The sequence below is a fragment of the Camellia sinensis genome, chromosome 14, assembly GCF_055761805.1.
Source record: "Camellia sinensis isolate YWXY chromosome 14, ASM5576180v1, whole genome shotgun sequence".
In the NCBI taxonomy this organism is placed as follows: Eukaryota; Viridiplantae; Streptophyta; class Magnoliopsida; order Ericales; family Theaceae; genus Camellia; species Camellia sinensis.
The window spans coordinates 12,509,166-12,534,030 of record NC_138974.1 but is presented as its reverse complement, the minus strand read 5'-3'; the positions used below and the strand labels follow the sequence as shown (position 1 = coordinate 12,534,030).

The 24,865-nt window shown below is 31.8% G+C and overlaps 1 protein-coding gene and 1 non-coding gene across 3 annotated transcripts; one reads left to right on the top strand and one right to left on the bottom strand.

The window, feature by feature from the left end:
• The first annotated feature begins 7,215 nt into the window (after positions 1-7,215).
• Positions 7,216-7,287, top strand: TRNAH-GUG (transfer RNA histidin (anticodon GUG)). The gene has a single exon. It is a non-coding gene; the product is annotated as a tRNA-His (tRNA).
• Positions 7,288-10,734: 3,447 nt separating this feature from the next.
• Positions 10,735-16,292, bottom strand: LOC114286341 (uncharacterized). 2 transcript variants are annotated; one of them, XM_028229495.2, is made up of 10 exons: positions 16,042-16,292; positions 15,910-15,947; positions 13,211-13,250; positions 12,818-12,967; positions 12,624-12,726; positions 12,375-12,438; positions 12,123-12,246; positions 11,507-11,638; positions 11,281-11,373; positions 10,735-11,111 (listed from the first exon to the last, which is right to left on the bottom strand). In XM_028229495.2, exons 1-10 carry the CDS (start codon positions 16,207-16,209, stop codon positions 11,076-11,078), a joined length of 948 nt encoding a protein of 315 aa, XP_028085296.2. In that variant the 5' UTR covers positions 16,210-16,292; the 3' UTR covers positions 10,735-11,075. The 2 variants fall into 2 exon arrangements, with proteins under 2 accessions (XP_028085296.2, XP_028085295.2); XM_028229494.2 differs by having other exon boundaries at positions 10,805-11,094; positions 11,277-11,373; positions 16,042-16,273.
• Between the last annotated feature and the right edge of the window lie 8,573 nt (positions 16,293-24,865).

Genomic DNA, 24,865 nt, shown 5'->3' with positions numbered 1-24,865 from the left:
TCTCATTTGTTCATGTTTTTTGTTCATAAGGGTAGCATGCACGCTTAGTTTTGTTTGGTCTTGTTTTAGAGGTTATTTAGAGTTTATTTAGCATGTTTTACCTCTGTTCTATGTTGGTTTATTGACCCCTTGCATGCATAATATATTTGCCTTGTATTTCTCTATTTTGCCTAGAAAAGGCATCTTGCCTTTAGACCTCCATGCTTGTATGTTCTAGCTTGACTTCATGAAGCTTTTGGTCATATTTCATCATGCTTAAGGTCTGTTGGGTGCTGATTTGATCATGTTTGCCATGTTTGGTAAAGCCTCTTTGCATTTTGGCTTGTGAGCCTTGAGTGTGTGAGTTATTAGCTTGCATTACCTAGGCTATTTAAGTGATTTGGAATCACTTATTATGCCATTTCAATCCTTGTTTTGTGCTTACATGCTTGCATTTGCTACCCTTTCAATGCCTTGAAGAGATGTGATCTTATGCTCCATGATAGGGCCTTGGTGTATGCCTATGTGTTTGAGGCTTTGGGTTGCCACATCAGTGGGTTTTGGGGTGCATTTTGATGTATTGAAACTCTATTTTTGGTTGTCTAGTCCATGCCATGTTTGGTTGGGGTGGGTGTAGAGCAATGCTCCCTTTCGTGGCTTTGAATGCCCTTTGTTTTGGGCCCATTTCTTGGCATGTTTTGATCATGTTCTATGCATGCTTTAGTCTTGTTTTGGAGTGCCTTAGGACTATTTTAAGCCATTTTGGTCCTTTGGGGTTTGGTTGACATAGCTATGGTTTGGATCCCTTTGTTGGCTTCAAGTTTTGGTCATTATTGCATGCCTTACTTGCATAACATGGTTGATTTGTCATCATCCTCTATGCATTTTCAGAGTTTAACATGTTGGTCTAATGTCTATGTTTATCATCTTTTGAGTGTTCTTGAAAGTTACCTTTTGTGCCTTAGCTTTAGGCCCATTGGTGTGCATGTTTGCATGAGCATTTGTCCATCATTTGCATCATCTTTGGCCACTGTTTATGGCAAGGCTGAGGTCTGCCCTTTGCGGTTTAAGTCCACTATTGCATGTTTTGACATGTTGTATTACTTTGGTTTCACGCTTGCATTACCTCATCTTTGCACGTTTGCATGTTGTTTAGCTAGTTGCATTCCATATCCTAGCTTGCATGATAGGTTGCATTGCATTGTATCTTGCATGTTTGGCACATTGCACTTGGCATGTTTGTTACCTTAGCCTCATATTGCATGCTTGAGACATGTTGCATACTTGAGTCACATTGCATACTTGCATTACATTTTGCTTGGTTTGGGGTGTCAAACCAAGCATGAGGAATGAGGGGCGTTCGTACTCAAAGTGACGTAACGCGTCTCAATCCTCGGTCGCCGATGTCCTTGATCTCAACATGATAGGGCGTGTAGCACTCATGTGTTTTGTTGCATTCATTCACATTGAAATACATACTTGACTTCTTGGACCATCACGCATTGAAATGCGCGATTGGTGGTCCGAGGGGCGAGTACCAAACTCCCTTGAGCCCATAACATGATAGGGAGAGTAGCCATGCACACATTGCTTTGAAAATTCCATACCATGCACTGTTTGTCCTCTGCTGCTATCAAAACAGGGCTCTGCAGGAAGAAATGGCCGGTCGACCACTTTTGGTGCCGACCGACCATCAGTGTCCAGCCAGTGGTTCAATATTTGGTCGATAAGCCTATTCCTATTGGCGGTGGATTTGAATTGTGGCCGGTGATATTCCACAACACTCAGGGAGTGATTCAGAAGGATTCTGGAAACTTTCATAAATTTCAGAGGAGCAAGGCAGTGTAAACAGAGGCAACAGTGGCATGGTACCGGGTTTCCAGGCGAAGCGAACCGAGCATGCATCATCCCATCATTCCGAGGCGGGGCTGCGGCCACTTTCCTTCTGTATTTAATTTGTTAATTAATTAGAAGCTTTGTAATATTTAATTAGCTAGAGTAGTTAATTATTTGTTTAATTTGTATTATTCTTTTGGTCCCTTCGAGCGAGGGCAATTCTGTAATAAGTGTGCATGAGTGTATGTACGTCTTCCAACCCCACGTCTTTCTGCCTTTTATTTACTAGCTTATAATGGTTAGATTAGGGCATGTTTTATTTAGCATACTTATGCTTCGCATGTTTGCATCATTCATCTGTATTGCATACACCGGGTTCGGCGCATCATACTAACTGCATTTGTATTTCAATTCTAAGTTGAATACGTGTTAGCTGTAGCATCATCATATGCCATCTTAGAATAGCCGAGCCTATTGTAGTTGCATCTTGCATGTGTTGCATTAGCCATCTTAACATGAACTAGGATTATGCATATGATTATTAACTAGTTTCTGTTTTGGCTTGGAGTACTCGGTAAGCATTTATGTTTTAGCATCCTTGCATGAGTGTAAGTGTTGCCATGATAGCATGCTTACCATGAGGCCATGTGCTTATGTGTTATAACTGCCTGAATGCCTGTGGGTGAAAGTTGGGTTGCTTGAATTGGAATAATTCGTCGAAACCCGTGGTTTAGCCTACTTGCGAGTAGCAAATTGCAATCCATTTTCAAAACAAACGGATATGCGATATTTTGTTCCAATTCAGGGAATTCAGTCTATACTTGTATGCTGTGCGCATCACATAGTAATTCTAGGCTAATAAACCGGAATAAGAGCACATAATGTTTTCAAAAATCGATATTATGGTTAGTAGAGGCCGATCTTTGATCGGGCGAGCGGGGGTGCTCATAGTTGACCTTCCCCAATCGTACCCAAGTTCCCGAGCCGATGCAACTTTGGTGACGACAGACACGTGGCCTTAGGCAACAAGTCAGGGTTTCCTAAATTCCCCCAAAATAAAATATTTAGGTGGCGACTCTGTATCTAGCAAAGCAGTCCATGTTTAGCACTTCTTTCTAAAAAATCTGTTTTCCAAAAACGATTTGTCGGATTTGGACTCTTTGGTGATTTATCAGTCTTGCATTGCACTTTGCAAGATCAGATTAAGAACCGTGACAATTTGAGTCCAAACTGTAGTGAGCCCAAATGAACAGAACCGGGGGGGGGGGATTTCCCCCGGGATGTTCGGGGACGTCTACACCCAACCTTCTCTTTCTGTGCGTTGTTGGCCATCTATTTTCCTTTCTTTTCCACAGACGGCGCCAAATTGTGGGTGTCAATTTCCAACCACACTGCCAAACTAGTATTCATCTAGAGAGCACTGGCAGAATAGATGACACCTGTCTGACCTACAATAGAAAGAGAAGATTTCAGCGGTGGTTCGTCCACCCGGGGGCACTCCGACGATCAAGTCAGTATATCTCTCAAAGATAATCAATAGTGCTAAACTCACTGGACAAAGCACAAAAGACATACCTTAGACCTATGAGGGTGCCTCTCTTTTATAGCCAACATAATCCTAGTTCCAATAGAAGCCTAGCTCCAATGGACTTAGGATTACTGCTAGTCTTGGACTCCCAGTAGGATTAGGATAAACTCTCCAAGAGTCTTATCTTTACCCAAACTGAAGTATTCTCCCATTCTAAGATTGTTGTCCCTTCTCTCAGATAACCTCGGCCTAGCCGAGATCATCTCAGCATCATGACCAGGACGCATGACACCTCGGCTGACACTTCGGTGTCACCTCGGCCACGTGTTGTCATTCAAAAATTATGTCCTTATAATTTAGATGTGATATTTTATCTTATTAATTTTTTAATTTATTTTACCTTTTTATGCCTAATACAGCTCAAAAAGTCAATGCCAAAATAAGGCTCCTACTTCAAGCAATTTATCTGGGAAGTCCATTTCTCATCAGCTGAAGTGTAATGATTAATAACCAAAAAAGCAAATTTTGGGATGGCAAATAATGGAGTCCAATTTTTGGCCTTGTTTGGGAGTCCTTCTTTTTAGTCAAAAAGCTAAAAAATTACTAAATTAGTCAAAAAGCTAACAACCTATATCAAAAAGTCAAAAATTCTCTTTTCTCTCTATTTTTTGCACATATTTTCGTAAAAAGTCAAAAAGTCATCCCAAACATACTAGTTTTTTTAGCTCATATTTTAGCCAAATAGTAAAAAAGTTACTAAATTAGCCTGCTCCCAAACGAGGTCTTAGTGTGTGAAGAGTAAACATTTAGGTATACATTGATTCATTAACCTCACAATTAAAAATAAGATTAATTGGTGAAAAGTTTGCATTTATAGAGTCATATATTATTTGGTCTAATGTTTAATTGTATGTTTATATTGAGGACAAACATTGAAAAGTTATCAAAAAATTGGTCAGAAAAGTCACCGGTGGCGATGAGATAAATAGATAGGTGACATCTGACAGATAAGTAATACGTATACAAATAGGTGACATTTAAACAGATAAGTAATATGTATAGATATGTAAGTTTTTAGACAAGTGGTTTTTTAGTTTAAAAATATTTACATTTAGACATACTTAATCAACAGTTTTAAAAATAGATCTCTAATCTAAACTTAAAATTATATCAAGTGACCATTTAGATAAATATTTTCTTAATTTTGGCAAACAAGTCACACTCAATTCAAGTGCAATCTGACCCAGACCCACATTCGAATCCAAGTGTTCAACTTATATGCCATGGCCTGTTGTTAACATCATTCAATTTTTTCCCCTATCCTTATTCAAAGGAAGAAAATTAATCAATGTATTTATTACATTCCTTGTCAACAAAAAATTTATTTTCAAACAAACATTTCCTATAACTTAAGAAAATAGTAGTGACATGTATTATAATGATAAATGTGTGAATAAAACATATATTATAATTAGTTCAAAATAATGATCCATCTTTAGAAGTATATTCATTCTGTTGACCAGTTAAAAAATGTATTTTGTATGAGCAATTCAGACGACTCAATATATATATAACTTCCATATGTACTATTAAACATGTGATGAGCATGTTTGGTTATCATTTTTTAAAAATATTTTTCAAAAAATTTTACTTTCTTATTTGTCGTGTTTTTTTGTTTTTATTGAATTTTTTTAATATTTTGAACAATTTTTTTTAATTTTTAGACATACCTAACATAAATATACCTAAAAAATTAAAAAAAAAATTAAAAAAAACCTTTTAAAAATTCACTAAATTCCAAAAATACAAAAAAAAAATACAAGAATTCAATATATTTTTTGTATTTATTAATTCTTAAAAATATTTTTTCACAAATTTTTTACTTTTTAGATACATCTAAGTAAGGTGCATCTAAAAAAGTAAAAAAAATGTTTAAAATTTCAAAAATATTCACTAAAAACAAAAAAACACGAAAATCAAAAAACTTAATTCAAAAAATTCAAACTAAACGCACTTACTACTGACAACCCCTGAGGTTTAGGGTTATTACAGTTTCTCCCATTACATTTTGGAAATTACATTTTCCCATTGAGGTTTAAAGTTTCATTACAGATTCCCCCTTAGTAATTTAATTTTTTTAAATACCAATTTTGCCCTCATTGGGTAAATTACATTGACCACCCTCACATTTTAGAAATTACAATCGTCTCTCTAAGGTTTAAAGTAGTATTACCAATTGCTCTCTCGGTTAGTGTTAGTTGAAAAAAAAAATTCATTGGAAAAAAAATTAATTAAAAAAAAAATTGTTGGTAAAATTTTTAAATTTTTGTTTAAAAACCAACATAAGCTCAATTTTTGAATTTACGTTTTTTTCTCAAATTTACAAACTAAGACAATTATTTATAAACTAAAAAAATTATCAAACAAGTTTTTATGGTAGTTTTTTAAAATTTTGTAAATATAAATTGAAAACTGAAAGCGAAATGGTTACCAAACATGCTTCAGATGGTAAAAATATCGTAAAATTAACAAATAATTAAATAAGTTACCAACGTAAGAAATGATTTATCAAAAGATTCTTAGGCTATGTATGGTTTGATTTTTAGAATTTTTTTTTTAAAAAAATTAAAAATTAATTTGGTTAAGAAATAAGAAATAAATATAATTTTTATATAATTTTTATCTTTCGAGTGGTTAGAAATAATTTTTTACAAATTAAATTAAAAAAGCCATACATATGTATATAATCTGCCCAAAAGTTAAAATAATAATTATTTTTTACCATTAAATGATAATTATTTTTTATTTTTTTATTTCTTAACCAAATTAATTTTTAATTTTTTTAAAAAAAAAATCTAAAAATCAAACCATACATAGCCTAAAAATATTTTGATAAGTCATTTTTTATGTTGGTAACTTATTTAATTATTTGTTAATTTTACGACATTTTTATCATCTGAACCCTGTTTGGTAATCATTTCGTTTTCAGTTTTCAATTTATATTTACAAAAATTTTAAAAACTGTCATAAAAACTTATTTGATAATTTTTTTGGTTTATATATATTGTCTCAGTTTGTAAATTTGAAGAAAAAGTATAAATTCAAAAAATGAGTTTACGTTGGTTTTTAAACAAAAAATTTACAAATTTTACTAACAATTTTTTTTTTATTAATTTTAATTTACTTTTTCAATAAATTTTTTTTCCAACTAATACAAACCGAGGTGGCAATTGGTAATGCTACTTTAAACCTTAGGGAGGAGATTGTAATTTCTAAAATGTGAGGGGTGTCAATGTAATTTACTCAATGAGGGCAAAATTGGTATTTAAAAAATTAAATTACTGAGGAAGGAATCTGTAATGAAACTTTGAACCTTAGGGGGAAATACAATTTCCAAAAGGTGAGGAGAGAACTGTAATAAACATAAACTTTATGGGTTATCAGTGTAATTTACCCTAATTTTTTTAAGTACAATTTCATTCTAAAAAGCCAATTCTGCCAAAACATCCCTAAATATGACATATATGATATGTGGTATCTTTATTTTTTATTTTTCATGTGTTCACTTGTTGTTATATGAACAGACAATCACTTTATAAATCTAACCAAACAAAGATTTCAAGAACCTCACAATGATCATAAACTTTTATACAAGTATGTGATGCTAAGAAATATTATGGGAACAATTGCAGAAAAATATTATTGCCATAAAATAATTATAAAGTGATGAAAGTACAAAACATTCTTGCATAATTCAATGCATAAATTACTTGTACTTCTATCATTTTGTAATTATTTTTCTACTTTCAAATTTTTGATATTCTCTCAAGGTTATAAGTGACATAATTTAGTGAAGAGCAATTACATAGCTGGTGGCTGTAGTTTAGTGGTAAGAATTCCACGTTGTGGCCGTGGAGACCTGGGCTCGAATCCCAGCAGCCACAATGTTTTCTCTTTTTCCTTTTTTTTTTTGGTCCAGCTTGTCCCAAGTTGAGATTAAGACTGGATCCATCCAGTTCGGCTCATGGGGTCCATTAGCTTGTCCCAAGTTGAGATTAAAACTGGATCCATCCAGTTCGGCTCATGGGGTCCATTAGCTTGTCCCAAGTTGAGATTAAGACTGGATCCATCCAGTTCGGCTCATGGGGTCCATTTTTTGGGATCGTTTTGATAATCTGAACCGTTCAATATGTAGAACTCGTTGAGTACTACATGTCTGAAAAAAATCACGTTGATTGGATATCAATAGCTATGTGGTCAAATCATTTTTGTATAAAAAAAACAGCAATGATAGAGGGCCCGAATTTCTCAGGCTCGAATGACTCGAATTGACTAAAACCACGTCGTTTTGGACACAAAACAACACAAAACGACGTCGTTTTGGTCAATTCGAGCCATTTGAGCCGCAAATATTGTGGCCACCAAACATTTTTCTAAAAAAAATGGACGGTGAAACAATTAACGGTTGATAAAAAACTATTTTATTCACATAGCTATCGATATCCGATCAACGTAATTTTTTACAAGCATATAGTACTCGACGAATTCTACACATTAAACGGTTCGAATTATCAAAACGGGACTCGTGATGGACCCCCATAAGTACAACAATACAGTTCAATCCGATCTTAGACTGGACCAAAGCCACTGCTTTTTGTTTCTCCCAAGTGTTGTGTCCTCGTATTTTTTGCACGGAGAGATTACAAGAGAAACAACAACAAACCCCTAACAAAGCTGGCTAGAGAACATAAAAACAGAGTCCTAGAAGTTAACCCACAAAAAAGATTTTTAATTTCGTTTTAATAATTTATTTTTTAAAAAACACTAAAAATTAATTTGATAATTTTTTTTTTTGAAAACACTTATAATTTTTACATTATTTTCTTTTTCTTTTTATTTCTAAAAATTCAAAAACATCTTTTTAGTGTTTATTTTTATCAAGCTAGTTTTTGATAATTTTCACAAAAAAAATTTGAAAAGGAAATAAACAGAGTATTTTTCAAAAACGTCCCAGGCTCTATCATTAGCAAAATATGATAAAAATAAAATTTTTACAATTCAATAGTCAAATTAATTTTTTGTATAAACAATATACATTATGTTTATTTTAAGTTACAACATAAACAATTCACATCATTAAAGGGGCTCATGGTATGTCTCATATGCTAAGTTCAGATTTAGGGATAGGATTTTATACGGGAAAAGCACCATCCCGACTTTTGGAGTTTATTATGGGTCTTGTTTCAATTATTCAAACTGTATATTTTTTCATGTATATGGTCCATACACAAAAATAGATCGATCAAATAATTATAAGATATTCATTTTATTGCATTTATTTTTTTAAAAATAAATTATCTATTTTTAAAAGCGCACTTGTTTATTTTGTATTTTTTTAGAGACAAACATAATAAAATAAATATGTTACAAATATCAAATTGACGCACAAAAAATCATAAAAATAAATTATTAAAACAGATTGCATGATGAAACCTACATGCCCAAACAACAACCCTACAATCTAAATGAAGATAGGAGAAAAGCAAATTCCTAATTTTTTAAACTCAAAAGAAAAGTTTAGTACTACTGCACGCCATTAGATTACGGAAAAATTACCTTTATAATATTTAGGGTAAATTACAAACACCCGCTCGAGGTTTGATGAAAATATAGATTTTTTCTTGAGATTTAAAAAATTACATCCCGTCTCCTGAGGTTTATATTTTCATAACAAATTGCCTTCTGAGGTTTTTATTTTCATATAGATTCCCTTCTAATTTTTCCTAATTTGTTATGAAAATTTGACTCTCAGGGAGAAATTTGTAATTTCTCAAACCTCAGGAAAAATCTGTATTTTTACCAAATCTCGATGAGGGTGTTTGTAATTTGCCCTAATATTTAAAAATTGTTATACATAAGTGGAAATATTTATTATTTTTTATAATTATTTTTTTCTAGTGTTATTTTTTCTTATATTACAAATCTCTAATTTTGACTATTTAATTTTTGGATAATGCTAGGGATACAAAAAATTTTACTAAATAAATATGAGATATTTGATCATCTATTTAGTAAAAAATTTAAGACTTATAACATCCTTTTTAATTTTTTAACAGAAAAAAAAAGGGCAAACCGCCCAATAAAGTTGCTGAACCCTCTCTCATTTTCCCTCCCACTCTCTCCCCGTACAATTCGAAGCTCCCACAACGGGCACTCCATGTCTCTTTCTCACTGTATCTCGGTACCTAAAGTATTTAATTTAAATTTATTTAATTACTAAAAAAATTATGAAAAAAAAAATGTTCATAAATATTATAAATTAGTAAAAGATCCTATCGAGTTAAATTTTTATTTTAAAAAAAATTAAAAATTTTATTTTGTCATTAAAAAGTGAGCATCAGTTCTCACCGTGAATTTTCTTTATAAGAGTAAAAGTTACTTATCTTCTACCATGGCTAGGTGTTTATTTTTATCTAATATTATGTCATATTTCGTTTATAATTTTTAATTGATTATTTTTAAATTTTTCCCTAAGTTCTTTTTATAATTTAATTAATGTATTATTTTATTCTATTATTATTTATAACGAAGTGCGATTATTTAAATTATCTAATTTTACTTATTTAGTATATCTAATACTCATATAACTAAAAAATCAAACTCTAATACTTATTTAAACACACAATTACACTTTTTTAAAGACAAAATAAAAATTTATAATTTTTTTATAATATAATTTTAATTAAGTAGGGTCTTTTATTAATTTATAATACGTATAAATATATATTTTATTTTTGTAATCCTTTCAGAGACTAAATATGTTTGAATTAAATATTTTAAAGACTTAATAGATTCAATCGATAGCTTAAGCACTAAAAAAACTTTGATTGATATACTATAAGGACCGAATAGACTCAATCAATAGTTCAGGAATTAAGTAGACAATTTGGTGCTAGGCTAAGGATAGAAAGTGTAATAAACCCATAATTTAATAAAAATATTTCATACAAAAGTATAATTACGCTGTGTTTGGTTGAAGAATTTGATGAGGGATTTGGAAAAGGAAAGGGAAAAATTAGGTGAAATATAAATAAAATATACCTACATTTCACCTAGTTTCACACACTTTTTCCCTTTCCCTTTCCAATTCCCTCTTCAAATCTCCCACCCAAACACAGCATTAGTAAATAAAAATAAACAACAATGTGTGCATTAGATTATGAATATGATAGAAAAAATTGGTCAAAAATTAATTGGGTGAATTACACTGATATTAATTTTACTCAACTAGAACTAGAAGTCAAATGCTCATAAGATACAAACCTGCGAGTCCGATTAGTTTAGGGGTAGTTTTTTTGGGTTGTCAACTTGTGATAATGAAAGATCAAAACTATTTGGAAACGACAATCTGGACTTTGTAAAAATAAAAATTCAAGAAAACAAAAAATAACAACAGCAAGATAACAAAGGCCCTGCAACTATCAAGATCAACATAATGAAAACCATGATGAGCCTTAGACCTTCACCAGCATATGTTGTATGTGTATCCATAGATTTATATATGCTTATCCAAACTACTGAATGAACGAAACAAGTTGTAATTCCGATGCACCTTTACCAATTCTAGTCATTGTTAACTATACCATTAGGAAATCGTTAGTCCGTGCACTAACCGAAAAATATTAGAATATTTGTGCAAACAGACAACAAAGAACACACTCGTGCAAAGAAGTCACACCACTGCTCCACTGCTGCCCTCATCCACAACCTAATTGAAATATGGAGATAAGAAAAATATGGAATTCAAAAGATTATAGACAAATTAAAAGAAAAGAAGTTTTATACAGGAACATCTAAGTGCTTATTAAATAAGTTCATTTTTAAACAACCAAAAGTTTTCAATAACTAAATTCATAAGCTGCCTAGAATCAACCTACCTCTGGAGATAATGTGTTGAAACAATCCAACACATCTCGAAAAACACCTCTCATATGTTGCAAAATCTCATCATCGGTCAAATGCAAAACTTCCTGTGAATCAAAGGTAAAAATTATTGAATTTATAAGAAGAGTTAGCATTACTGTAAAATATATATATATAGCATCAAAGTTATAAGTTCTAGTTAATATTTGTAAAATGTTTTAAAATAAGTTCTCATCTAACCTTAACCTGTCGTACAAGATAACACCGCAGACCCAAGAGGAACAAAACACACTCTTGGTCGGTAGACAATAGGACTGGGAGTGATCCGCCAAAATATGCCCGAGCAATCGATGGTACCAAATGAATGACCAACTACAAAAAAGACCAGAATATCTTATCAGATGTTTTAAAACTAGAACATTTAGAGCTGTGAAGGTGCAGCTACTGCTACCTGCCATAGGTACCAATTGAAAGACCCACTCGGTGATTGCTGTATTTTAAATAGTTGATTTGAAAATGTCTATTTTCAAAATATACAACTAAACATAATTTTAAGTTCAAAAAAAAAAATCTTTTCAAAACTAACCTAACCTCTATTCATATTTTGACTTCAAATTTTTAGTAACAAATAGGGTAAATTATGTTTTAACCCAACAATTTTATATTCAATTACATTTTGATCTCATCATTATTTACACCGTGCCTGTAGGCACGAACATACGCTAGTACATATATAAGGAAGAATATACAACGAATTACTTAAATAGACAAAATCAAATATATTCATACCCCTACTTAAATCATGTAAGATGTTCAACAATTCATTAGAATATATTTCAAGTTTCCACTGACTCACCTCTATTGGGTGGGTCCGCCGGATGAAAGCTTCAATTCTCTTTTCATCAGTCAGATTCTCCCAAGGTTTCTTAGCAGGCACAGGCTCACCTTGCTGGATCAACTCAATGTTGCGCCTCAATATCCTACACCAATCAAACACAATTAACTCAATGTTACGCCTCAATATCCTACACCAATCAAACACAATTAACTTGACAACATCAAAAGATTGAGGTTCCATTATCAAACAACCTTACAAAAAAAATCTTACCTCAAGGCAAAAAAGTGATCAATGACAAGATATGCTAAAGCTCCGATGAATATGCAGGAGAAGGCTGTTGAACACATAAACAAGTTTCAAGCATTAGGTTCGTTGGATGGCTACACAAGCTTAAGATATAAATAAATATGCAAGAGAAGGCTGTTGAACACATGAACAAGTTTCAAGGATTACATTCATTCGATGGCTACACAAGTTTAAGATTTAAAAATAAAAAAAAAAAAAAAAAAAAAGTCTTACCTCTAAAAAGCTCATCAAATGAGCAGTTCCCGAAATGTCTAGCAACATGTGCCTCGTAGTCATGTAATGGTATAATCATCACACATGTAATCTCAACCATTGACTTGTAATGCAGCAAGACAAAAATTAGCAATAAAAATGAAACTAGGATGAAATCAAAGATACATTTAAAAGAAAAATATTTGAAGTGGTACCTTAACATGTCCAACAAAGAGTATTTTGAAGCCTCGACTCTCCCAAAGGTCCAAGTCCTCAGAGGAAGGGTTAGTGCAGACACCAATGTAATGCACTCTTCCTTTCTTTTGACGAAGTTGGGTAAGAAAATTGGCTTCCCTTTGTGGAACCTTACGACATTTTGGTAGATGTCTAAATTAGGTTACTCAAACATTGGCTTGTTAACAACTAGTAATTAATTGAAATATGCATATAATATTATAGAACTCAAATGTATCAAATGAAACCCATTTAACCCCATCACATGACTGAAACATTAATTTGAAAAATCATTGTTTGTAACTCAACAAACTCTACCAAACTATAGTAAATAGAAAAAAACACATATCAAATAAAATCAGATTAGTGCAAACCTCTTCCACAACATCTTGTGCCATGTGTCCATTGTAGTACCTGTGGACATGCAAATTTAAACTAATATCAAGAATTTATAAGAGGATTCTTTCAATCCACTAATAAGGAATAGTTAAGCAACATTTCTACATGCATTATGAGAAAACATATATCCTTGTTGGTGCGACTTCATCTTCAAATGTCAAACATTTCTAACATACTTCGCTACTAAAATTTTATCCTACACACAGGAAAATTAAAAATTCCCAAAGAGTATATCTATTTGTTTATTTCTAATTATGTCAAGTTTCATATTTAAGTTTTGGAATTTTGTTTATTCACACAAACCTGGCATGGACTGCAAAGGGGAGACACTAAGATTATATTCATATTTGGCAAGGCAAATGATTTTTTAAGGAGTAGACCATTTTGAAAAGATTACAGGTTCAAAATAAGAACATGTATTGACAACATCCTCTTTCATTTCTTCTCCAGTTCATGGTCCTCTTTGGCACACAGTTTGTGATTTTTTAAAATTATTATTACTACTCATTTAAGAATTGTTACTACTAGTAGTATTTGGACATGTCCTTCCATTTAGGCCTCGTTTGGGAACAGGCTAATTTAGTAACTTTTTGGCTATTTGGCTAAAAAGGTAGGTAAAAAAAACTTGTATGTTTGGGATGGCTTTTTGGCTAATTACGAAAAGATGTGCAAAAAGTAGAGAGAAAAGAGAATATTTGACTTTTTGGTATGAGTTGTTGTCTTTTTGGCTAATTTAGTAACTTTTTGGCTAATTGGCTAAAATAGCCTCTTGCCAAACGAGGCCTTAGTAGCAAGTCATATCATTTTCTTCAAATATATATATGAACTTATTTGAAAGCACAAACCAAATCCATAGTCCAAAACACAGTAAGAACAAGTTGGCAAGATGCCAATACAACAAAATGACATCCAAAAAAACAAAGCAACTCCATCCCTAGAACAAAAATGCTTGGTAGCCCGAAAAGGAGGGGCTCAAATGGCCCGAATGGGTGTACGTCCGCCCGGACGACCGGGTGAAAACTTGTCTACTGCGGTTGTCACATTTGTCGACCGCGGTTGTCAGTCTTCTTGCTGGATGACCAGCCGGACGTTCGCCAAGATGAATTTCGAGCCATTCGAGCCAACCTCCTTTTCGGGCTACCAAGCATTACTCTCCCTAGAAATACATACACTCCTCAAAAACCTCATGTTTACAATAACTATTGGAGATCGCACCAGCAACCAAGGTAAATTGACAACATGAACCAAGGCAACCCCTTGGAACACAATGAACAAAAACTCATCAAAGATGGCTTTGAAGATCGAAGTTGGCACAAAATTCAAATTTTGCAGACTCTTGAGTAATATGCCACAAAATTCAAATTTTCATAATCCACACTCCTTAAAGGTTATAGCAAAATCATTAAACAGAGTTAACAAAGATAGTGAAATTAGTTTTTTACCCTTGCTTATTTTGCATTACAGATGCTCAATAATGTGAAATGATAAAATTACCCTTATTCTTTCTCTCTCTCAAATGGTGTTGTGTTGATGCAAATGTCTTTCATCCCTTTTCCCCCTCTCTCTACTTTTGCTCTCCACCCCACATCCCCCACATTATTCAACCATCGTAGCCAACCAACCACCACCATCCTTTGCATCTTCAATATCTCTGTCCTTAGTCTCACTCTGCCAATCACTCTCTTACTCCCTAAAATTTGCCTTTGGTTTTTGAAAGCCCTTTCACCCAATGGAGAACCATTGCCACCAGATCCCCCACAAGTCCCCCACCACCACCGCCACCAAAATCTTGACCACCATCGTAGCTAGCTACTCTAGCCTCACTAAAAAATCCACCATCAGCTCCTGGAAAACCAAACCCACCCTCTAGTCTCCAACCCACCATACTCCCTCTTTCTCCCTCTCCCCCCCTCTTGCGTTACCTTCAACCCACTCCACTTGACCATGCCGTCTATGGCTGTCCACTCCACTTCCATTTTCCTATCTCTTTTTCCCTTGCCCATCTCTCCCAACACCACCCTACCTCCACCACCGTTTCCCTCTTTGGTATCCTCATTCTCCCTCAGGGCCTCGCCCTGTGCCCCCACTTCCCCTACAAACCTCTCTTTTCTTCCCTTCTTTAACAAGCTTAGGATTCCCCCCCCCCCCCCCCCCCCCCCCCCTAGAATGGGTACTGTGCATAAACGTGTGTAAATATACATGTATATGCCGTTATGTGATTGGTTGATGAAATTGGAGAAATAAATAATAAAAGTGAAATTTATGTAATGTAATGAAATTCAAAATGCAGAAGCAAACCAAACTTCATTTTAGTGCATAAACTTCACAAAATTGTGCAAAAAATGTACATATATTAATCACTAGATTTCATCACAGTCAATTAACAGCAAAACGGGAACTTCACTACTCACTGCATAAATTGCTGGCATCATAATCAAACCATCTACCTGACTAAGGACTCACTAATGGTTTGCTTCTTCTTCTTTTTTTTTTTTTTTGGGCAACGACATTCTATTGGCCGATTGTTAAGGATCCACTAATGTCAAGAAAAAAAATTTGAACTCCAATGTAAATTTTACATATTTTCACACACATTTTTATACATTTTTAACCCCATATACCAACGTTAATCATTGAGAAGGAGGACAGTGTAAAATGGAACAAAATTGCATACCTTGTCAAAAGCTTCAAAGAGGTTGATTGATATTCTTCCTGGAAAAATCAAATTGAAAGCATTTGAAACTTGAGCACACTTAAAAAAATAATAATAATGAAAATGAAATGAGGGAGTGGGATTGTAAATCACCTCCGGTGCATCCGGCAATGCGAACACATGCACAATTCTAACACCGATGAGGGAATCGGAAGGCAGTTGCGGAAAGTATTCAAAAACCTCTTTTATCTGAACCCTAAGGGGGTCTTCTTCATTCAATACAGGCATAGCAGGGATCTCTCCCTCTAGAGACACCTGCATATAACATCATGTTAGGGCATCCACAATGGGTAGCCGAAATTGTTTGTCGAAGCGTGTGTTATTGGACAAAAAGGGATAAAAGTGGGGTTAAAAATATTTGATAAGATGTTTAAGGGTACGTTAATTTTAAAAAGTGAGCGGTGGTGTAATGGATGTATTAAAGAGTGTGTTAAATATATATATATATATATATAATAAATAAAATAAATAAAAAAAATCTCAATATTTAAAAAAAAAATCCGTTGACCGAGTCAATCGGCCCATCAACCCATAAAAACAAAATAACGTTCCCCTTTGCTAGCTAAACAGCTAGCTGCAGATTACAAATATTTTAGCAAACACTACTAACAGCTCCATTGTGAGAGCAAACACACAAAATGACTTACTCAAAATTAGCAGCTGACACTAACACAGTGTTTAGCTACTCCATTGCTAATGCTCTTAGATAAGATCGGAAACATATGATAAGGGAAAAATTTGACATAAATTTATATTTTTTAAGTTATATTTAAAAATATAATATGAGATATATTAAAAGATTTATAAATTATAATTAAAATATTATCATAATTATAACTAAAAAAAGGTAATGGCATAATTAAGATACATATAATACATTTTTTTTAAAGAAAAAAAATAGGTGTATGGTAAAATTTTCCTATGATAAATGATTAGTTTTCCCTGTTTTTTGTTTTTTCCCTTCTCTTTTTTTGAAGTAAAAAAATGGCAAATGAACAATTATTACCAACATTAAGAAGAAAAAAAAACAATTATTACCAAATTAGTGGTGGCTTTTTTAATCAATTATTACGAGGCATAGAATAAAATAACATGCAAAATATATATATTTATTTGCAATTTATTTCAAATTTTAAAATTAATTATCTAAAAATTTTCTAAGGCCCTGTTTGGCTAGAAGATATTTAGCTAAAATAGCTAATAGAGACAAAATAAGTTAAAATAGTCAATAAGACAAAATATTGCATTCAACCCATGATCATTTTATTTTTTCTCTCATAACCATCAAATCAACTACAAAAAAAATAATTATCATCCCAAACACATTTTTTTAACCAAATTAAAATAACTAAAAAGTCAAATAACTAACTAAAATAATCTATTCCCAATATATATATATATATATATATGTTGATTGTTTACAAAAGCCCACAATATTACTTAAATTTTATATTACTTTCTAGTTCTTATTGATTATGAAATGAAGATCTTCATGTCATTCATGTAATAAAAAGAGTCTCAATTCACATAGACAAAAAAATTATATGGTACTACTAGACTATTTAATAATTTTTCAATAATCATTTAAGTAAACTTAGCTATTTAATAAAGAGATTTGAAAAACCTTAATGATAAATTTGGAAGCTAATCAATTAGTAAAAAAACTTTAATAAAGAGTTTCTATTGACTAGCTCAATGCTTGATTTTTGGTTAGGTGTAGTTAGAGGGTGATTAATTAAATTAAGTTGTAATTGATTATGTAAAAGATAATTGGAATGTCATGACAGATTAATTAACCATAATTCATATGCCCTAGAGTAATTTTGATTAGCTTAATTATAGTGATTACATGACTGACCGATATGGTACAAAGCTTTAACATGAAAAAGACATACCGGAACAGATTAATTAAGCATAATTCATATGGCTTAAAGTAATTTTAATTAGCTTAATTATAGTGATTACATGGCTGACCCATATGTTACAAAGCTTTAACATGAAAAAGACATACCTGAACGAGGCAGTAAATTGTTGGGCCAAATTGAGTCCAAGAGTCGGTGGGTCCTAGCACACATCAACATACTTTTTTGGGTAAGTTTTTACGAGTACCGTATGGTTGGTGAATTATAATACACATTCAGGGGTTGAAAAATATTTTATATTGTAAAATATTTTTTTTATGTCAAATAATTTTGTTTAAAAATAAATTTTTATTTTTATTTTTTAAGGCAAATTACAAACACCTCCCTTTAGGTTTGGTAAAAATATAGATTTTTTCCTGAAGTTTGAGAAATTACATCCCACCCCTAAGGTTTGTATTTCCATAACAAATTGCCCCATGAAGTTTTTATTTTCATATAAATTCTCTCTTAATTTCTTCTAATTTGTTATGAAAATTTGACTTTCAGGATACAATTTGTAATTTCTCAAACTTCAAGGGAGAATCTGTATTTTCACCAAACCTCGAGGGGTGTTTGTAATTTACCCTACTTTTTAGTATTTAATTAAAACTTAAAACATTTTTTACAACAAAAAAATGTAATAAAGAATTAATTATAGAGTATAATTTTAAAAATAATGATAATATTCATATAGAATTGAACACAAAAATATTGTGCAACGACACCTCGTTGCCACATAAGAATTTTGACTTTCAAGTAGAGAATATAAACGCGATACATTATTACCCATATATTTTGTGTCTATAAATTTTGGCCTCTTCTCGAAAGTGTGTCAAAAGTTACTTTTAATTTTTAATTTATTTTAAGTCATATTATTTTTTACACGTTTTTTCAAAAAATTAAAAAAATCAATTTTTAATAATTTTTTCAAAACACCCCTTTAACTAGAGTTGGGCTAATATATTGACATAAGAGATTTTATATATTTTTTGTCTACAAATTTTGTTTCGCGGTGGGCTTATATATCGACATAAGAGATTTTAAGAGGCAAGTGGAACTTACAAGAAGTTTTATTTTGATGATTCGAACATTAATATTGTAAAGCCTTCAATGTATATTATTTATGAAAAAAATTAGTTTGATCGGATAATCTTAATTTCATTTTATCACATTTGTCTCCTAAAAATGGACAACAAGTATATTTTTAAAATAAAGCATTAATTTTTTTAAACACAACTATAATAAAATGAAAATGATACGATTATTGAATCGATTTAATTTTTTTCATGAATTATAATAATTGAAGATTGTACAAAATGAACAAACCTGTAATCAACTCTACGGGCTCCTCAATTTCTCTAAAATTAAGATGTGAATATAAAAAAAAGCTCAACATTTATGTTTATATCATTACTCAATAATAAAATAAGATAACAATTTAAAGCAATAAATATAACAAATTCAAAATCTAATTCCCATCAATTGCTCAAATCACCCAGAATACATGAATATATAAAAACAGTGAGGTTGGATATATATAAAACTCAATGATATTGACCATGAGAAGAAAAAAAAAAATAAATAACGACATTTTAAATATAAATTAATTTACACTTTTAGAATGAAAAATATTTTACTTATTTTTTAACTAATTAAATAATAGAAAATTTATTTTACTCTCAAACAAACCGAGAGCCTAACTAAAAAATTATTGTACTTGACAAAAAAAAATAAAAAACATTTAAAAAAATTTAATTGTAGTCATGAACTATAAAAGGAGGATATTAAGCCCACGTTAGGCATGAATATTTTTGGGGTTAAAAGGTTGTTTTAGTCATAAAAAGATAAAATAGATTAAAAAATTAATAAGATAAAATGTTATATCTAAGGTCTTATTTGACAACTTTCAGTTTTAGTGAAAAAAAAATCAAAGAGTCATTATAAATTGTCACATCACTCTTTTTATTTTTTTGCATATTTTTTCATAAAAAGTTAAAAAGTTATTAAAATAACATGTTTCCAAACGATGCCTAAACCATAATTATTTCATTTTTTCTCTTACAAAAATCAAAAAACCAAAAAATTATTCCAAACAAGATTTAAAATAGCCAAAAAATTAATTCACATCCCAAACAAAACCTAAATTATTAATGGATGAACTGTGAAATCTGCATTTTACGGCACCCATTAAGAAGTTGCCACATCAACAACTCTTCAAAATTTTGGGATGTCCTAAATAAGTATACTTTTTGACTTTTTATAAAATATGGGTTAGGTATGGGTTGGGTTTGAAGTGATGTGATAGAGAAGTGATGTGACTTAAATAAGATGATGTGACTTAAATAAGATAGTGTCTTTTTGAGTTTTTGAATTTTTTTGAAGATGCCAAACTTGGCCTAAGACTTTGTTTAAAATGTGTATAGGCTTTTATTTTATTTTATTTTATTATTATTATTATTATTATTATTATTATTTGACTATTTTAGACTAGAGCTAAAATAGTTCTGTTTGAGATAGATTTTTTTAATTTTTTTATTTTTTATGAGAGAAAAAAAAAAGGTATAATTTGAATGTAATAACATTTAGCCTAAGTCTAATTTTCCTTTTTTTTTATAACTAAAATAACTTAATACATACCAGAACCACATGCCAAACGACTAAAGGAACAAAAGACTTTGTATGTGCATATAGGAATTAAATGGGCTTTCGTGTTTCCCTCCTCCTAATGTTTTTTCAACAATGTTAGGAAAATCTTTCATGAAAATAGTTATGAAAGTTTTGTTATTTTTATATTACACTTAGAATAAAATACCACACACTAATCAAAATTATTCAAAAATCATAAATTTTTTATAATCATTTTCATAATCTCTAACTTTTGTTTTGTTTGTCTGTTTCATTCAGTTTCAACATCCATATCCCTCAGTCTCCTTCTTCCTTTGATTCAGGTTGTGCAATCAAGTTGGTTCCAAGTTTTACAAAGTGATTTGCAACGAGCATGATCTGCGACGCCGACGAGCATCATGTTACAGTAAAAATGAAAAAACAAAAAATTCCTTCCACAGCAGCCCCAACCCCTTTTCTCACCATTGCCGTCTACTCGTCCTCCCTTTCCTTTCGCACGCCGCTGTTCAGATATTTTTTCCCTTCTTTTAAAAACATATATACATATATACGTATATGTATAAGTAAATATTAAATGGACTTGGGTTGAAATTCAACTTGACCTGTTTATTGGTTGTCCGTAATAAACATTCTTTACGGCTCATCCGTGTAAAATGCAATCTCAAAAAGGAGGAGGAGGAGAAGAAGAAGAAGAAGAAGAAGAAGAAGAAGAAGAAGAAGAAGAAGAAGAAGAAGAAGAAGAAGAAGAAGAAGAAGAAGAAGAAGAAGAAGAAGAAGAAGAAGAAGAAGAAGAAAGTAGTAATCGCGAAAGATAACATTCCAATAAATCAAATCATTATACGGAATATGAAATAAATAAAAAAATAAAAATGAAAGTAAAAATACAAAGAACAAAGAAGAAGGAATACCAAGCAGTGCAAAAAGCTTATGCCTGGGATTTCCGGCAATCCTCACCAACTCAGGTTCAGTAATGAAGTGGCTCAGAGACTTCATGTTCAAAACAAAACGAATACCAAAGTAAGAAGAGAGAAAAGCATAAAGCAAAATACGCCAGAAAAGTACTAAGTTAATTAATTACCTCCATAATACTGATATTCATGTTTATATTGCTCAAAACTTCTTGTATGTTAACTTCATATAATTTGCAATTTTCACTGTTAACAAACCTGCAACAAATATATATGGATCAACAAGAGTCTAATAATAATAATTAAACACGAAGGGTGTAAATTACGAGTTGCTCATATATATATATATATATAGTTTGAAACATATTATACATTAAACGATGAGAGAGATACAGATAGAACAAAAACTAGACAGAAAACTAGATAGAGGCAGACAATGCTGAGTTTTCCGCTCTGCTTTTCCAGAGAACAGAAAAGAGAGAGAAAACAAGAACAGATCTGTTAGTCCATTCTCTCCAAACATATATATACACACTAGAGATAGTGATTCCGGTTTACGAGTTGCTCGGTGCGTGCATATATATATTTATATATGCAAGAAACTTAAGAAATCAAATAACAGAAATCGAAGATTTCAAAAGTTTTCTTTCATTTTCTAGGCAACCAAACGGACGGTTAGTTCAAAATCCACACAAACATACAAATGCATTGATTATAATATGTATAGATAACAGTTATGATATGAAGCATACAGTTGCATTGATCTCCATTGGAAGAGAGATTACGCCATGGTTCAGGCACAGAAAGAGAAAAAAATTTAGAAATAGAAAATGTAGAGAGAGAGAGAGAGAGAGAAAAACAAGAACAGATCAGTCTGTTTTCTCCAAACGCATACACAGCAGAGAGAGTTAGTAGGGTTTATGAGTAGCTCCGCGAGCGCATATACATATATAAAATATAAAACATACAGTAAAAATTTCTTCCTAAATTCTCTAACTAAGCCCAGTGTGGAGGATGCATTGATCTCCATTGGAAGAGAAATTTACCTCGCCCGTGCTGCCATGGTTGAGGTACAGAAGGAGAAAAGAGATTACAGAGAGAAAATGGAGAGAGGACCAAGAGTCAAGAGTCTCTCCTTGCAAGCCCGTGCTTGCGTCCCTCCTTGCAGGCCTTCGGGTCTACTTTTAGGCCCAATTTTGATAATTCGAACCGTTTATATTTTATGATTTATTCAGTATATCATACCTGTAAAAAATCAAGTTGATCGGATATCAGAAAGTATGTGTTTGAAAAATTGAACTAAACACTATTTTTTAAATAATTTAATAAACAGTTTTCCGAACACATGCTTTCTGATATCCGATCAACTTGATTTTTTACAGGTATGATATACTGAATAAGTCATAAAATATGAACGGTTCAGATTATCAAAATTGGGCCTAAAAGTAGACCCGAAGGCCTGCAAGGACGGGCGCAAGCACGAAAGCTGCAAGGAGAGGATCCTCACTCGCTTTCGTGCTTGCGCCCGTCCTTGCAGGCCTTCGGGTCTACTTTTAGGCCCAATTTTGATAATCTGAACCGTTCATATTTTATGACTTATTCAGTATATCATACCTGTAAAAAATCAAGTTGATCGGATATCAGAAAGCATGTGTTCGGAAAACTGTTTATTAAATTATTTAAAAAATAGTGTTTAGTTCAATTTTTCAAACACATACTTTCTGATATCCGATCAACTTGATTTTTTACAGGTATGATATACTGAATAAATCATAAAATATAAACGGTTCGAATTATCAAAATTGGGCCTAAAAGTAGACCCGAAGGCCTGCAAGGACGGACGCAAGCACGGGCTTGCAAGGAGAGACTCTTGACTCGCACGAAAGCTGCAAGGAGAGGATCCTCACTCGAGGACCAATAGCTATAGTACAGGTGTAGTCTCTGTATATATATATATATGCGACTTGTCTCTGAAATGCAGAACATGACGCCAGTAAAGAATGCAGCGCCTAACCGTATAATCATGGAAATTATACGCTACTTCCGGAGCACCACGTGTCCATACTCCAAACCAATCACCAATTAGTTAACTCCATGTTATCCCCTCATCTCTAACATAAATCGTGGGCCCTTGTGTCTCTCCACCAATCAAAACATTATGGAGCACCACGTGTCCATACTCCGAGAGTACTGAATAATCACCCGTATAATCATTAGCTAGTCCGGCATTGTCCACCCGCTGCTCTCTACCAATATGTATTGGTTTTAATTTTTTGAATTTAATTTTTTTTAAATTAATTTTTTTATTTTTATTATTTTTAATAAATATTTTTAAAATTTTAAATAATTTTTTTTTAAAATTTTTTAAGATATATCTTACTTAAATATATCTAAATAGTAAAATATTTATGAAAAAATATTTTAAAAAATTAATAAATATATAAAAATACAAAAAATATATTGAAATTTCGTATTTTTTATATTTTTGATATTTAGCGATTTTTTTTTAAAAAAAAATTCACAAATATTATATTTTTTAAGTGTATTTATGTTAGGTGTGTCTTAATTTTTTTTTTAAAATGCTTAAAATATTAAAAAATTCATTGAAAACAAAAAAAAAAAAAAAACGAAAAAAAAAAGTAATTTTTTTTTAAAAATATTTTCTGAAAATCAAAACCAAACAAGCTGAATAGTATTTGGGAAAGGATCCAACTTGTCTACACTAAGCCATCAAGACTCGATTATCTAGTCACTTTTATTTTGATAATTTAAATTATTTATTATTTAAAATTTATCGAGTATATCATTTATATAAAAAATTAAATTGATTGAACAATGATAATTACATATTCGAATAAATTTTGTATAAAAAATAAATGATTCATATAAAATTGACTCGAACAAGTGATTATCATTATCTAATCGACTTATTTTTTGCATTGATGATGTATTTGATGAATTCTAAAATGTGAACGAATTGAATCATTGAAATATGACTAAAAAGTGATCCCACAGTGTGGACTGAACAATCTAATCTCTAACTGAAGACAAGTTAGACTGTTGAGAAAAATTTACATGTGAAATAATTTATATAAAATTTTATTAAATAATTTCAGAGTATATTTGATTTAGGAAAAATTAGTCTAGGGTCCCTCTCCTACTTTTCGTAATGGAAGAGATCCAACAAATTATTTTTTGATGTCTAAGGTCCCTAAATATATATGAGAGAAATTTGTTAAATCCATTGCCCAGTCGGAATCGGAGTAGCTGTCCAAGAAGAAACTCGAGACGAGAGTCATTGGATGAGGGCTCAAACCGACGAAGATGGAGTCGAAGGAGGTGCGAACCAGAAGCTCCAGCCACCGCTGAACCAGAAGCTCCAGCTGTTGAGCCTGTGAAAGTAGAGTTCGTGGAGGTGAACCAGAAGCTATAGCCATTTCGCTCCCCCTATGGTGACCCTGTTTCAGTAGCACTACCCCCTTT